The sequence below is a fragment of the Rhinoderma darwinii genome (assembly GCF_050947455.1).
Source record: "Rhinoderma darwinii isolate aRhiDar2 chromosome 11 unlocalized genomic scaffold, aRhiDar2.hap1 SUPER_11_unloc_1, whole genome shotgun sequence".
NCBI classification, from domain to species: Eukaryota; Metazoa; Chordata; class Amphibia; order Anura; family Rhinodermatidae; genus Rhinoderma; species Rhinoderma darwinii.
In genome coordinates this window covers 102,129-119,299 of record NW_027461840.1, presented here as the reverse complement: position 1 = coordinate 119,299, position 17,171 = coordinate 102,129, and the positions used below count along the sequence as shown (strand labels likewise).

General features: G+C 43.1%; 1 protein-coding gene across 2 annotated transcripts in view; it reads right to left on the bottom strand.

The window, feature by feature from the left end:
• Positions 1–542: 542 nt before the first annotated feature.
• Positions 543–17,171, bottom strand: part of GRK5 (G protein-coupled receptor kinase 5) — a 101,191-nt gene continuing 84,562 nt past the window's right edge. For both annotated transcript variants that reach the window (XM_075847739.1, XM_075847738.1), the window contains exon 9: positions 543–1,048. In XM_075847739.1, coding sequence (XP_075703854.1) covers positions 950–1,048 — 99 coding nt within the window. In that variant the 3' untranslated portion in view covers positions 543–949. The remainder of the gene's footprint in view (positions 1,049–17,171) is intronic.

Below are 17,171 nucleotides of genomic sequence, written 5' to 3'. Positions count from 1 at the left end.
CTGGTCTGGAGGAGGCTGAACTCTTAATGGTTGGTCGGGGGTCACATACTTATTTCTCTGTGCACAATGCAAATAAATATATATAATTTTGACAATGTGATTTTCTTTTTTTTTTTTTAATATAATCTATCTCTCACTGGTAAAATTAACCTAGCCTAAAAATTCTAGACTGTTCATGACTTTGACAGTGGGCAAACTTACAAAATCAGCAAGGGATCAAATACTTATTTCCTTCACTGTATGGGTCGGTCTGTTGCTTAAATTCTGAGCTCATGTGAACACCTGTATGTACCTGATGAAGAGGTCGGTGCGACCCTGAAACACAGTACATGGAAAAAATGTTCTTTTAAGTTATTGCTCCCCCCTACTCTCCTGATTTGGTGGCGCCCATTGGATCCTGTATTTTCTTTCCTTTCTTGATGGTCCATCTCTACAATAGATAGTCCACAACCTTGTGCAGATCCAGTAAGTATGTGCCCCCCTACGGTAGAAACTCAGAAGAAGTGTCAGACATTGAAGAATAGACTAGAGATGAAAAAAATAAACATTTTTCTCTTTTGTTGAAAAAGGTTCATGAAGTAGAAGTGTGGGTGCTGTGTGGGTGCTGCGCGAGTCCAGAGCAGTAGCTCCTGAGATGCAGGTCCAGTCCTCCGCTCACAGATGACACTACTGGATTACCGGTAACATGCAAGTAGCAATGTCCTATTGCACCGTCACGTGAATGTGGGAGATTTCGTTTTTCCTATTTCACACCAGTGGTAATAGAAAGGACTGGCGTTCCCTTCACCAGAGCCCATCTTACTCCTGTCCCTCATGAGGAGGTGGTCATCCCATGTAAGACACAGACTTCTCTGCTGGAGGCCACTGTGGCTCTGGACTCCCTCTCTTTTGCTGGTAGAGTGTCCGCACACCTGATCGTGTTTTCTTCGCTGATGAGCATCCACTGCCACTAACTGCTCCCCGTGGAATTTGAATGGATGTGGTTTGTGTTGAGGTGATGGTTTATGGATGTCGAAGTATCTGGTGAGATGGTCGAGTTATTCTGATGCTAGGGAAGAGAAAGACATGACCATTATTCAAAAGCATTGCCCCTAAAATCCAAACCACCCCTGGAGAAGTGAAGGAACCCCAGAAATCATCTCTGCAGAGGGATTTCCCACATGACAGGATACTTCTAGGACTTGTTATGGTGTCTATATGTGATTTCTACATGACAATGATACTGCAGCAGAACGACCTCCCAGGACAGCGGCACACCCGGTTACTGCCCTTCTAGAACTTCTACAACTATGGGCAAAGATCGGTGCAAGTCACTGCACCAGCACCGTACATGAGCAATATATCCGGGGCTGAGGGACAAGTGAGCTGCCGACCCCTGCCAGAGAATGAAGAAAAATATGTGCCCCCAAGCTCCGCACAATCTGATCGCTGTTTTCAAGCAACCACCTTCTAAATCAACATTCAATGGTCAGTGGTGTAAAAAGTCGCTTCTGAGGATCTGGACATTCCCGTCATTACCCTCCCCCGCCGGGCCAGGAGTGTCATTGGTGCTTAGTGTACACAGGGCATTGCTGACTAGTGCACGGGCTCGTGAGAACTTCGTGTTTGTGCCACTGACAACAATTAACAATGAGTGTTCTTATTGATCTTTTGTAAATTCATTCTGGACAATTCTCATCACTCGGCTCCCTAGAAGATCCACAAAAAAACATCACATGTTGAAGGGGTTTTCTACCATGTGGGCTGTTGTGGGGAAAGGGTGACAGGACAAGGCAGGAGCACATGGAGCCAAGTGTTCCTAGATAAATATTCCACAACTGACTTTCTCACCAAATTCAACCTTTATTCGGGGATGTGGATTTTCTTTTTTACTGTGACAGGACCTGGAGGGTTGCATGGCAGACATGCGGCACAGGCTGCTCCCTCGCGTGTTACTACATATTATTAGATGCCACTAGGGAATATACATTTTACTCAAGAGGTTTTGTTGTGCGTGTCAGACCCCCCCCCCCCCCCACACACACACATCACTAAAACATTCTTCCACAATCCTGGCCGAGTCTGAGGACTTTGGACATCCCTCACCCTTGTAGTAATGATTTGGAGCCGGGCTCGAGCCGGTAGTAAAGTACAAGACTTGGTTGCTGGAGCACGGCTCAGGTAGTAGTGTGAATGCAGTAAGATCAGTAATCAGCAGCAGCTCCTTTTTGCACACATAATAGATTTGTTACTGATTTTACTTTCAGATTTACAAGTGTAAAATACAGAGCAAAAACTGTTCCAGGTAAATGTATGAGATTATAAAAAATCTCACTCACTTGCTGCTGAACATTTCCCGCACAAAAAAAAAAATCAAAAAATGTCACTCTAATAAAGTGTATGACATTTGTGATACTGAAGGGGTTAATGGGGATTTAGTGGGGGCTGGGGCTAGCAAACCGAGTAGGGAGGTGACTAGGAATAAATACGGACCTAAGAAAAATAAAGGTGTCGGTAAAATGAGATGTAAGCTGGCGAATGCAAGTAAAATGGAGGAGTTGGTGATTCTGATGACTGACATGGATCATGATGTAGTGGACACATCGGAGACCTGGCCACATGAGAGTCATGACTGGTAACTAATGTGGAGGGCTACACCGGATTTACAAGGGATAGAAATGATAAAATTGTGTGGAGTTTATCTGTAAAATCCAGCCTAGGACCAGTGCCTGAAGCTGAGGGTCCCGAAAAAACATTTCAGGCTTACAAAGACCTCAATAGGATATCAAGTCATTAAAGTTATCTACAGAAACACACATCACTAACGACATTAAAATAAATCCCCCCCAAAAAATGTATAAATATATAAAACGCAGAAAAAGATTTCCGGGGGTGGGCCACTTTTACTGATGGCTCCTTATGGCCTCTTCCATCGCCGGCGCATGCACGCCATCCTAACCCCAGTGACTGCTGGCTGCTCATCCCTGGAACTGCCGTGAGTAGGGGTAACGGAGGAGACCCTTCATTTTATTCCCCGGAGTCACAGGCGTTGTAGCGCTGAAGTCAGACTTCCCACTGCCACCTTGGAAGGCCGCGGGACATTGGCAATTGCCCTCCGCACCCTTGGGTGATTATATCCCCAGGGGAAGTCTCCCTATAGACCCTGGAGGACCCCATCGATCCCCCTGCACTCTGCATAATGGGGTGGGATATAAGTCCTGCGGGAGTAGCTGCCATTTTGGAGGACCACGTTGTGGCAGTTGCCCCGCCTACATTTGACATAGTGGGGACACTCCAGAGGACTTCTGGTCCCTTCTTTACCGATCCCTGGGGACCTCATTACTCCCCCTGGCCTCATGCCGGCGACATTGAATTGTAGAAGCCCAACACTGTGGTCCCATCCCCCTCACTGGATAACGAGTGGGGGTGAATTGCGCTGCCGAAGTCTTTGATATCCTGCATACGTCTATCAACTCTGCGTTAGCCCAGATCACCTCCAACTCTCAGAAGATTGCCGGCTTGGAAACCAGATTCACTTCCTCTGAACAGACCATTTCGAGTCTGGAGGATACCCTGCACCAGAGCCAAGCCACGACTCAGCAACCTGAGATTTGTGTGTATCCCTGAAACGGTGACGGCTGATTGTTTCAGGGATCATTACCATGTATATTGTTTGGAAAAATATTATCCTTGCATATATATATATATATATATCAGTATATTACACAAAGAAATTGAATCTATGGAACAATGGAGGCTGTATGAGGGACATGGAGCCACCGCCCCTGGAATGCAGGAGGAGTGTACAGAAGAACTTACAGCTGAATAGAGCCTATGGGGCTTAAGCACGTCCCACATCTCTAGGGAGGAGACTTGTGATTCTTTCTTTGTTCAATAAAGTTTAGTTCTTACTTCCTACTTCACTGAGGGAGGATGTCTACCACCATTTGTCTGTTTGGTACATATCTTCCATGCATGCCCTCAGTTTCCAATTTACAGAGGTGGCTATTCGGTGTGGAATATATTCGGTGTGGAATAACAGGGAGAAGGAAGTTTAACCCTGACAATTGGCACCCAAATGTGGGGCCACACTCAAGGGGATCTCGGAATCCGGACAACCGACAATCACAGGGTGAAACAGATGACCCAGGACTGCCCACTGAAGGAGCCTGATCACCTCCACAATAACACGGTAAGTCAGTTGATTTTATTAATCTTCGACTTATCTGTGTTAGTGGACGGTCTTGTGGTGGTCTGTAGAACCCTGGTCAGTTGCCTGGATTAGCTCGGGCGACAGGGGCGACATCCCCGCTGTGTGGTCACGTAGAAGAAATTAGTCGCGCCCGACTAACCATCCTCTGGGTAATTAGGAACTAGATTGAACATATAACCTGTCTTATATGCGGGCACAATACATGTGCGATAAGTCGTGTGATAAGTCGTGGGACAGGTGCACGCGGGGTGTAACGCACTGATAAGTCGTGGGTAATATTTCGGCCAGACCTAGAGAGTTGCAGACTGCGAAATTGTAATATTTCCGGCTAGACCAAGAGAGTTGCAGACCGAAAATTGTTCTATAGATTACGTCAAGAATATAGACGGTTAGAATGGATGGTTTATGGTCCATATTCAAATTATCCGGATCACCCGTACCCGAACGATCCTACTCGTATGATTTGGTGAAGCGAAGGGAAGTTGGAAATAAGAAAGGCATTGTATGTTATATGTATTAGAAACCACAGGACCAGCCGCCACCCTGTAATGGTGGCAGTCCCTCATGTTGGGTGTGTCCTCATTGAGGACAACAAAACCCCACTCACAGCTGAGCAATATGTTTCCTGTGGGAGAGGCTGCTCCCCACCCCCTGATGAGGTCACGCCCGGCCCAATCAAATCAGTATGAAATGATAGCCTTGTTAATTTTCTCATTTCCCTCAGTAAAGAGCTGACAGTAACACATGCTGCAGTGTTTTCTTCTATTCTAGATTCCGTCCCAGGGGTGCAGGACGCTGTGAACTGGTGAAAAGACACGTCATCGTAATATAGAGATAGTGGCCGACAGATTGGACACTGTTACAGATTGTGTTTGATGTTTTGAACGTAGATAATTCCTATACAATAGTGTGATGAATGATTGCAGATTCGTACGTTCTCTTGTGTTGTACAGATGTTTGACTCTTGGAGGTTCATTGTATGGGAGAATTTTTGCCGGCATTGAAATTGTTAAGATTGTGAGAATAGAAGCTGTGAGGAGTGAGTGTGTGACCCCCTCCTGTAGAATTTGATGTAACGTGTGTGATAGATTGTGTGGGGGAGGGGGGCTGTGTGATGTGTGCAGTGTGAAAAGCAGACTGGTGTAAGCTTGTATATAGAGCATGGACTGATGAGACAAGTGATTACAATATTGCACGGATTTTAGATCTATATTGTATGCTCTTATTTTTAACAGTAGTAATGTCTAAAAAAAATTCTTAGTGTTGTGTATGGGGTTAAAATCAGTTTATTTTTTTCTGTGTAAAGGAAAGTTTCTTATCTTTGCGCATGCGCTGTTGTCCTAAACTTCACCCAGCGAGAAACATATTACAGACCGCTGAATATGTCTGCGAAAAGATATAACAGTTACGCTGCATATTTATGTGTTATGATGTGATAAGATTTAATGTGTTTTGATGTTAATTCAAATGTATTAAACTACAGATATTGTGAGACACGGGGTCTTGGAGATGTATGTGCCCCCTCTGTTCCCTATTCTTATGTATAGTTTATTGGTTTGCAGTAATTAATATTACCAGATATATTATTTTCCGTTTTATTGAATAACTAATTACAATTGTTTTGTTTTGTTTTTGTTTTCACACATGAGGCGCGTGCTATGGTGCTGCCTAAATGTTATTTTGGAAAATGTGAGATGTTTTACAGGTAAATGGTTGCAAGTCATTTTAAAGATAAGATGTATTTTTGTCAGGAGAAAGTCATTTTTGTTCCAGTCTGTTGTGTATTACAGGGGGTTAAACTAGCGCCCCCCAGATAGAGTGCCCGACCTTATTATGTTGAGATGTAGTTTTGAACCCTGCTACATTACTTTTGCAGAGTCCACAAAGGGGGGGGGGGGGGAATGGTGAAGAAACTGATCAGGTACAATTTTGGTTTGTTTTGAATTAATGAATTTGGTTCCAGGAGATCTACAAAATGTGTATGAGACCCTAATGAGTAATTCAGATTAAATGTGTATAAGAGTAACCTAAATGTTGAGGTTTTTCTGTGTAGATCCTTCCAGAACAGTAAATATGGCACTGGGTAAGCTGTGCTGTAGTCTCCACCCAATATGAGGTAATGTGTAAGAGACCATCCCCCTCCAGCAAATTTACACAAGAGGCCGAGGTCACTCACAGATGAGTCTTTACAGATTTAGGAGGGAAGGAGGTGAAAATTATCTGAACATTGTTAATTTTATGTAAATATTTTAGTAATTTTTATTTGTTTTTGTATTAATCAAGTATTTACAGAACCTGATAAAAGTGAGATTCTCAAAGTGTTCTGGATTATCAGATGAGTGGAGAAGTGTATAACATTTGTTTTTATTTTAGAGAATGAAGACACCACCCCTTTGTAATGTTCTATCTATGTGTGACATGGGTTTTTAATGTAAATTTGTAATGTAGAAATTCTTGATCATATACAGTATGTACATGACAGGATACGAGGCACCAGGTAAGTCATCCAGAAACCACTCTCACCTTCTTGTTCATCTCAAGGAGCGGAGCTGGAGGTGCTCGCTGAGGCTGTAACCTGGCAGAAGGTAAGACGGCCGACATTTACACTGATTCTAGGTACGCTTTTGGCATTGCCCACAATTATTGGCCCATTGGTAGTAGGAACTTTATTGGATCATCGGGTAAGGCAATTGAGAGTGTAAGAGAAGACAGACCTGACAACAAAGGTATGTGCAGCCAGGTATCGGTAAATTGGCTTGTCCCTGGATACAATAATGCCACCGCTAGGTTTGTAGCAGCCTGCATGATGTGCGCACGGCATGCCATCGGTAAAACAGCAAAGGTACCTGTGAAAAGTGCAGCCCGGCCAGATTACCCATCCCAGCGACTGCAGAACATGCAACTACCCGAGGTAGAAGTGTATGACAATGTGCTTGTGTGTGTGTAGACCTGTTCTCAGGGGGGCCTGAAGCCCGGCCGGTATCTTCCCCTCTGCAGAACATACAACTACCCGAGGAAGAAGTGTATGAAAATGTGCTCGTATGTGTAGACCTGTTCTCGGGGGCCTGAAGCCCGGCCAGTATCTTTCCCACTGCAGACGTTGTGTGGAGTGACAGGGGAACAGTGTTATCCCAAGTATTGAACTGGTATTTGTACAATGATAAGATATCAGCAGTTCTCCAGATGTTGTCCCAAAGTTAGTTTGTTTAATAACGATATTCAAAAAGTGTTGTGGGAATATTAAATACTGAGGTCAAGTTTTATGTAAAGTTTTGGATCAGCCTCATCATTGGACTATTGGAGGCGTCAGTATTATGTTTGTGTAAATGAGAACTCCTCAGTGAAAGTAGATTCTCATTTGAAAATTTTTTAGAGCAGAGAATTCTGTGCAGTGTATATGTGCATGTGTGTGTATGTGTATATATATATATCAAGAAGAAGAAGAATCAGTTTGTAGGTATCAGTTTTAGTTACTTCCCAGTGTGAACGTTTAACATAAATCTGTCATTGTTAATGTTTTTCTTCAAATTAATTATCTGATTAAGATCAATTACTGATTATGCGATGGAAAGCTTGTTCTCTACAGGAAGAGTCCAACTGGGAGCGGAAGGCGTGAGAACCAGATTCTGACAGAATGTGGACGGATAAATGAAGGTAAACCGGTAGCACCCAAGGCACTCTTGATGGCCCTTGCATTGATGGTGTATGACGACCGCAAAGATCGATGTGGTAAGATCTAATTGGTATGTCCCAGGCTATACAGCTGACGCTGCTAAATTCTGTTAGAGCTGTTTGATTTGCCTACAGAACAGTCCTGGCAGACCGGTGCCAACCTTATCATACCTGCCTCCCACGAAGAGAACCGACCTTGAGAGGCCTTCCCAGGTAAAACGAACCAGAGTAGGGGGAGAAAAATTGGTTTCAGACACTTGTCAGATAAACGTGGAATCTGTGTATATTTCTGTGAATAGGAGATGTTCCAGGTAATCAGCTGAGATGAAGGTACAAATCCTGCTGGAAAGTGTAAACACCAAGTGCAAATACAATGTACCTAGTAATTACACATTGTCTAGGTGCCCTGTCCAGTGGAACAGAGAAGTTTTTCTTACATGATTGTGTTTGTTTGATGCAGTTTAAGGGCCTGTCATTATTATTGTATGTACCTAGAACAACGTTTATAGTGTATGCGGATGATGTTATCATCAGATTAGTATTTATTTTAACAATTGACAAGGTTTCGGTCCCCGGCAAGTGCCAGTACACATGAACTAGAAGACTTTTAATATGATGAACTCCATCACTGAGATGCGGCAGGCGCAGCCGGAGCCAGTACAACGCGTTTATCATGAACTGACGGCAGCGTCACAATTCTAAGCAGCCGCCCAGACAAGTAACTTACCGTAGGAAGAGGACAGATGCGGAGGGTTTGTGGTAGTCACAATAAAACTCCACTACTCCGTCTACGTGGGATCTCACCCCAGGCTCACAGCATGAGGTGCTAGGTACAGCCTGGTGACGTATACTAAAAGAGACGGTGTCTGACAGATGAGAAGGACCAAACCAAGTCCTGATGACATCAGCAAAGATCAAAGTAAAGACCAAAGACCTGAGTGAATCCGTCAGCAGTAGCAGAAGACAGAAGAAGAAGAAGAGGATGATGATGTACAGGACTTTCAATGAACTGATGGGAACTAAAAACCTGAGGGTGATAGCATGAGATTGGTGATAGCATTATATTATTAGTTGAGGCCCTATTGTTTATATTGTCTGAGGTTTATAATTATAATGTTTGTAAATATGCTACGGTGCGGCAAATTACGATCTGAGAAGTTTTATATGGAGGTGTGGGGTGAAGGTCACTGGTTCTTGTCACTCATATGTAAGAAGTACATGGCAGCAATGACAGCCCGGAGGTTATGTCATCTGGGTGTCTTTAGGTTTGGGGAAGATGCTGCCCATGACCTGTTATATCTGCAGGGGTAAAAGTCCCATTAGGACAGTAAGTGACAGTGCGACAATTATTACCGTTAATAAAATGTAGACTGGATTAATTATATATATATTACAACCAGCAGCGGTTTGTAGATTATACCAAGACAACCATCCTGTATCCTGAGGAGAATAGGGAAAGTTAGGACCACTCCGAAACCTTGGAAGTCCAGGTACAAAAAGGGGTTCCTCATAAGGAGTAGCTCGTCTCAAGCTGGTGAAGAAATCCAAAACCCCTACCCGCCTGGTTCAAGTGGTTAGTGGTAGGTTGATAGGCAAGACTCCGGGATAGAGTAATAATGTTTTTAGGGGGGACTGTCAGGGATCATTAGCCTGTATATTGTTTGCAAAAACATTATTGCTTTATATCAGTATATTTCACAAAGATTTGTAAATGAAACAAGATGGAGCCTGCATGAGGGACACGCCTATAGAAGACACCACCCCTGGAATGCAAGAGGAGTGTACAGAAGAACTTACAGCTGAATAGAGCCAATAGAGCTTAAGCACGTCCCACATCTCTAGGGAGGAAACTTTTGTCTTTCTTTGTTCAATAAAAATTTAGTCTTTACTTCCTACTTCGCTGAGGGAGGATCTGTACCAACTTGTCTCCTGGTATATCTCTTCCACGAATGCACTCAGATTCCAACATCCAGAGGTGGTTATTCGGTGTGAAATAACAGGGAAAAGGAAGTTTAACCCTGACAATAGGATCGGTAGACATGTTAATGATATGTTAATTATATGCACATGATTAAAAAAGTTGAAACAAAATATTCGAGACATCTTGATGTATTCAGTATGGAGTATGAGCACCACACACAGTAATCCCTGCACTTCCGCGCCTTGGCAGCTATCAATGAGGTTATTACTGGTTGTCTGAGGAATGTTCTGCCACGCTGAATGCACTTGGGCTCGTAAATCATCAGGATTGGCTGCTGGCCGCTCCCTCTACAATTACCGACCTAGGACGTCCCAGATGTGATCAATGGGTGAAAAGTCTGGGGACGCTGCTGTGGCTATGGCAGCACGTTTAGGCCACGCAGGCTTCTCACAGTAACACAAGCAACATGTGGCCTGGCGTTGTCCTGCTGAAAATGGCTTCTGAGACACTTTTGAAAAATGTCTGTACCACTGCTGCTTCCACGACCAAATCAATGTAACGCCGAGCTGTATCTGAAATGAAGACTGGTGTAGTCCGGCTACCATACATTATACCACACCATAATCCTGTGAGTAGGACCGGTGTGACGTTCCCTTGTGAAGGCCTCTTCATGGCGTTGCCCATGTGGTTTCCAGACCAGTCTCTGTTATTATTGTGTCCGAGACAAAAGCGGGACTCATCGATGAATAGGATAGATCTCCATTCCAGCCTCCATTGCTGTCTTGCTGCTGTGCACCATGATGGCCTTTGAGAGCGGTGACGTGTTGTCAATGGAACACCCATAGCGGGACGTCTGGCTCGTAGCCCGTCTCTGATGGTTTGTGTGGACACTGGTTGCCTCCCTAGGCGTGGGATGTGACATCCAGTTTCACTTGCAGTACAGGATGGATCACTACATGCCATTCTTCCAATCAGACGACCCTTCCGTGCAGGGGTTCACCTCCGCGCACCTCCAGCTGTCATTCCAGGTTGTTATTTTTCTCCCAACCTCCGGGACATGCAACGTTGAATAGTGCTGACATGTTGGCCTAGGCCGTAGTGATAAACCATCGCACAATCATCCCACACCACTTGATCCGATTTTTGAGGTTTCATGTGTCTAAAAAAAAAGTTGCTTTCAATCCGCCTTTTTGCCCCCCACATGTCACAGATTGGAGCGAGGTGCTTAGCGACACTTCCTCCATTTGCAGAACCCTACAGCTCGTCCTTCTTGGTGTTGCAGTTTCAATATTGAGGAGCGTAGAAAATAAAATAAATGTCATTGAAATCCCCACATGTAATCCCCCCATATATACGGCGCTGCCGGGAAGGTGTTCCCGCAAAGCGCAGTACAGTTACGTCGCGGTGATGGTGCGGGCTCAGGAGCAGAGCCGGCACCATCACCGCGGGGTGACAGCTGTATTATACAGCTGGCACCCTCCTGTAACTGCCAGGACCGGAGCTATTCTCCGATCCGGCTGATTAACCCCTCAGATGCTGCGCTCAATATTGCGCAGCATCTGATAGGTTTTCATCCGACCGGCAACCCAGTGACGCAATCGCTGGGTTGCTGTGGCAATCGGACGCCAGAAAATGGCGTCCGAGTTTGCCTTGTACGGGAGCCGATGAGGACCCGCCTGCGGCGCGTCCTCATAGGCTTGCTGTCAGTGAATAACTGACAGCGCTAATACACTGCACTACGTATGTAGTGCAGTGTATTAGAGTAGCGATCGGGGCATCAGGCCCTCATGTCCCCTAGTGGGACAAGTCAAAAAAGTTAATAAAAATGTGGTAAAACAATAAAAACACAAACGTTTCAAATAAAAATAAAGCTAAACTGACTTTTTCCCATAGTAAGACTTTTATTATGCGAAAAACCGTAAAAATTAAAAAAAACTATACATAATTGGTATCGCTGCGTCCGTAACGACCCGAACTACAAAACTATTATGTAATTTATCCCGCACGGTGAACGCGGTAAAAAAAAACCATGAAAAACAAAGACAGAATCTTTGTTTTTAGGTCACATCTCCTTCCAAAAAATGCTATAAAAAGTGATCAAAAAGTCACATTTACTCCAAAATAGTATTAATAAAAACGACAATGCGCCCCGCAAAAAAATAATCCCTTACACCGCTTTGTGCACGCAAAAATAAAAAGTTATGGGTCTTAGAATATGGCGACACTGAAAACAAATTTATTTTATAAAATAAGTGATTGTATTGAGCAAAAGCTGCAATACATAAAAAAAACGATATAAATTTGGTATCGCCGTAATCGTATCGACCCGCAGAATAAAGCTAACGTAATTTAGGGCGCACTGTGGATGCCGAAAAAAAAAACAATAAACTTCCAGAATTGCTTGTTTTTGGTAATTTCCTTTATCAAAAAATGAAATAAAAAGTGATCAAAAAGTCGTATGTGTTCTAAAATTGTACCAATAAAATCTACAGCCCGTCTCACAAAAAACAAGCCCTCACACCGCTCAATCAACTGAAAAATAAAAAAGTTATGGCACTAGTAATGCGGTGATGAAAAACATCTCAATGCGCAGGTCAGAGGGGAACATTCCTGCAGTATCAGGGCCCTAGTATTGAGGAACTAGGAAAGGGAAGGGACACAGCACATCCGCTGGAAGCGAGGGCGCCCGTATTATACCAGCGCAAAACTTTCCCAGCAAAATTTCCCAAACTACGAATGAGAAAAAGTCCCCAAAAGGTGCAGAGCGTTACAGAAGGGGGATAAGAAAGAAAACCGTTTATCAGTGTGACACCGGCCTGTGCATAACGGATCGCTTCACAGCGTAACACACACCTATAGATAATTGTATTATTTACCCCATTATTATACCCTCTTATTATGCCCTGATGTTCTCCGCACAGATTACATATGTCCCCAAATTATAAACTGAAATACCAGTAAAACTCAAACAAAACTACCAAACTACCAAGCAAAATCCATGCTCAAAATGGCGGTCTTTCCCTTCTTAGCCCTACAGCGTGCCCAAACAGCAATTTATGGCCACAAGTAAGGCATTACCATACCCGGGAGAACCCGCTTAACAATTTATGGGGTAAGATTCTCCAGGGGCACAACATCTTGGGCGGTGAATGGGCAGATCAGTGGAGAAATTGCAATTTTCACTTTGCACCATCCACTGCGTATTAATTTCTGAAAAACACCTGTGGAGTCTAAATTCTCACCACCCCTTGATAAATGCCTTTAGGGTGTAGTTTCTAAAACGGGGTCACTTTTGTTTGGTACATCAGGGGTTTTGCAAATGCAACATGGCGTCCGCAAACCATTCCAGCAAAATCTATGCTCCAAAAGATAAATACCGCTCCTTTTCTTCTGAATGCTCCCATATATGTAAACAGCCTATTATAACCACATATGGGGTGTTACCGTACTCCGGAGAAATTTCTTTACAAATGTTGGGGGACTTTTTCTTCTTTATTCCTTGTAAAAATGAAAAACGTTGATCTAAAACTACATCTTGTTGAAAAAAAAAAAATATTTCTCATTTTCATGGCTTAATTCTAATTAATTCAGCAAAAAACTTTTATGGTGTTTTTTCTCCTTTAGTCCTTGTGGAAATGAAAAAAAAAATTGCTAAACCTACATTTTATTTGAAAAAATGTAGATTTTCATTTTCATGGCCTAGTTCCAAACATTTTTGCAAAAAAACTGGCGGGTCAAAATGCTTGCTACACCCCTAAATAAATTCCTCGAGGGTTGTAGTTTCCCAAATGGTGTCACTTTTTTTGGGGTGTTTCCACTGTTTTAGTTCCACAAGACCTCTTCAAACCTGACATGGTGCCTAAAATATATTCTAATAAAAAGGAGGCCCAAAATCCACTAGGTGCTACTTTTGCTTCGATGGCCGGTGCTTCAGTCCAGTAACACGCTAGGGCCACATGTGGGATATTTCCTAAAACTGCAGAACCTGGGCAAAAAATATTGAGTTGCATTTCTCTGGTAAAAACCTTCTGTGGTACAAATCTATACCTCTCTTGACCTCCTCCTCAGTGATGAGCAGAGACATATTTTCTGCCTGTGTGGCATCTAGTTTGGGTAGCTCGGTACTTTTCAGAGAAGTCTCTATGTCTGTATCTCTAATCTCATCCTCTTTATAAAGGTTTTAAGTAATAAGTAATAATAATATAATGGATTAGATCTTTATTCACTAGCTCTACTCCATCTGCATCCAGCAGACTAGTCATGAGTTCTTAATTAAAACTATTCCTGCAGGCTGCATAGGAGTCCGAGGTGTGCACTCCCCAACTATCCAATTTCCGTCAGCTTTCAGGGACCTGAGACGATCTACCGGGATTCTCTCATCTCCTCCTTGATTTGGTTCACCATCTTACCATCACCAACTTCTCCATTGTTGGATTTTGCTCAGAGTCAGACGGAGAGCACAGTATGGTGTATACTTCTCATTACCTTGACTTTTTGCTATAAACATAAAAAACTCTTTAACCCCTTCCTGCTGCAGCCGCTTTTGATCTTTGTGACAGATCATCATTATTAAATGGACATGTGTCACTTTATGTGCTAATAACTTTAGAATATTTTTACCTATTCAAGCGATCCTGAGATTGTTTTCTCGTGACACATTGGACTTTATGTCAGGTAAAATTTGGTCGATACATTTATTTGAAAAACACCAAAATATAGAGAAAATTTGGAAAAATTTGCATTTTTTTATCTGCCTGTAAGACAAATAGTAATACCACACAAAATAGTCACTAGTTACAATTTCCATATGTCCACTTTAGATTGGCATTGTTTTTTGTTTATTTATTTATTTATTTTTTTCAGGACGTTACAAGGTTTACAACTTTAGAAGAAATTTCTAAAATTTTCAAGAAAATTTCAAAAGCCTATTTTTTTTAGGGACCAGTACAGCTCTTAAGTGGCTTTGAGGGACCTATATATTAGAAATCCCCCATAAATTGCCCCATTTAAAAAACTGCAAAACTCAAAGTATTCAAAACAGCATTTAGAAAGTTTATTAACCCTTTAGGCGTTTCCCAGAAATGAAAGTAAAGTGGAAGTTACATTTTACAAAATTTCATTTTTATTTTTAGAAATTCAATTTTAACCCCTTTTTTCTGTAACAGCTAAAATTGTCTTACCCCTAATTTTCCTTTCCTTGAATCCTCGGCAGCACAACACAAATGGATTAGTCATGGCTCCTGGCTACTAGGACAGAAGAAAAAAAACACATGAGTGGTTAATGAATGAATCAGTACACTTAACCAGCATGCCAGGGTATATAGGAAGGGCTGAGCCACTCACCACTTGTGTAAATATGTAGCAATAAAGTTAAGGGTGGGAAAGTTGTGCTGCCTCCGGATTCAAGGAAAGGAAAATTATGGGTAAGACAATTTTAGCTTTTCTTATCATCCTCAGCAGCACAATACAAATTGGACTTGAGAAGCAATATTAAGGGGGGCGGGGGGGGGGGGGGGGGTGTGAAACAACTCAAGTGAACATGTCTGCCGAAGGCTGCGTCTCTAGAGGCAGGGATGTCCAGTCTATAGTGGTTTGCAAATGTTGATGAAGATGTTGCAGCTCTGCAAATCTGGTCAAAACATTCATAATTCCTTTCTGCCCACGAGGTAGCGGTAGAGCGAGTAGAGTGAGCACTGATGTTTGCTGGAAGCGGGCGACCTTCAGAGGAATAACATTGGGAAATAGTGTCCTTAATCCATCTAGCCAGCGAGGATTTAGTGGCCTTTTTGCCTCTATTTTTGCCTTGGAACTGATTGAATAACACATCGGAATCCCTGTATTCCTGTGTTCTCTCTAGGTAAGTAGTAACAGCTCTCTTTACGTCTAAAAGATGTAATCGTTCCTGCTCTTCACTTTGTGGATCTGAAAAAAGGTGGGTAACCAAATTTCCTGATTGATGTTATTATCAGAAGAGACCTTTGGTAAGAAGTATGGCACAGTTCGGACAATGAGACAATGCGGTAGAATTCTCAAATACGGTTCTCTACATGATAGGGCTTGAAGTTCTGCCACCCTTTTTGCTGAAGAGATGGCGACTAAAAGTAAGGCCTTCCAGGAGAGGAATTTTAAATGGACTTCAGACAGAGGCTCAAAGGGTGGACCTGTAAGGTGGTTAAGGACCATAGATAGATAAATCCCAGGAAAGGAAAGGAGATCTAACTGGAGGCCTCAAATTCTTAACTGCACAGAAAAATCTACAGACTAGAGACTGATTGGAGGACAGACCTTAATGGTGCGTTAATGGTTGAAAATTTTGATTTTAAAGTGTTAAGCTTCAACCCTTTGGAGAACCCCTCTTGGAGAAACTGTAAAATCACGGGAACAGATATGGAGGCTATAGATCTTTGATGGCACCATTCATTAAAAACCTTCCAAATTCTGCTATAAGATTTAATGGTTGAAGGTCTCCTGGATGAAAATAGGGTCTGGATGACCTCTTCTAACAGCCCTTTATCTGTGACCTCTCAGTCTCCAGGTCATAAGATGAAGGAACGCGATGTCTTGATGGTGAAACCCGTTCTGACTGAGAAAGTCTTATTGGATTGGTAGTCCCCAATATTCTCCCCTCAAAAGATCTAATAGGAGAGAGGCAATCAGGCCCTCTTGGGCCAAATGGGGGCTATTAGAATAGCTTCTACTTGTTCCTCCAAGATCTTTTTGAGGACTTTCGGAACCAGAGGAATTGGAGGAAAGGCATAAATGGAATCTGCTTTCCAGGGGACTGACAAGCCGTCTAAAAATGTTGGAAAGTCCAGAGGTTCAGCAATGCAAATCTCAAAGTATTCCTGTTGTTCCTCATGGCCAGCATGTCTATGGAGGGAATCCGCCAACGGGATATGATGCAGTGGTAAATCTATTGCTTTAGACTCCATTGTCCTGGTAGGAGAGAATTCCTGGTCAACCAGTCTGCCCGTTGGTTGAGGACGCCTCCTGATATGTACGGCTGAGAGATCTGTCACATTCTCCTCTGCCCATGTCATGAATGGTCCTGCATTCCTTCAACAGAAGCGGACTCCTGGTCCCCCCTTGCATCTTTATGAAAAAAATTGTGGGAGAGTTGTCGGACTGAACAAGAACAGCTTTCCCTTTGAGGAGAGGTTGGAAATGTTGAAGGGCTAATTTCACCGCCCTGAGTTCTCTCAAGTTGGATGAGAGTGCTCTCTCCATAGGAGACCAATTGTTCTGTATCCAAAGGGCACCGAAATTAGCTCCCCAGCCGAGCATTGAAGCATCTGTAGTTACCACCGACAAGACAAGGGGTACCAGAGATCTGCCTGAAGTGAGTATCTTCTTCTTGAGCCACCACCTCAAATCTATTTTGGTTTG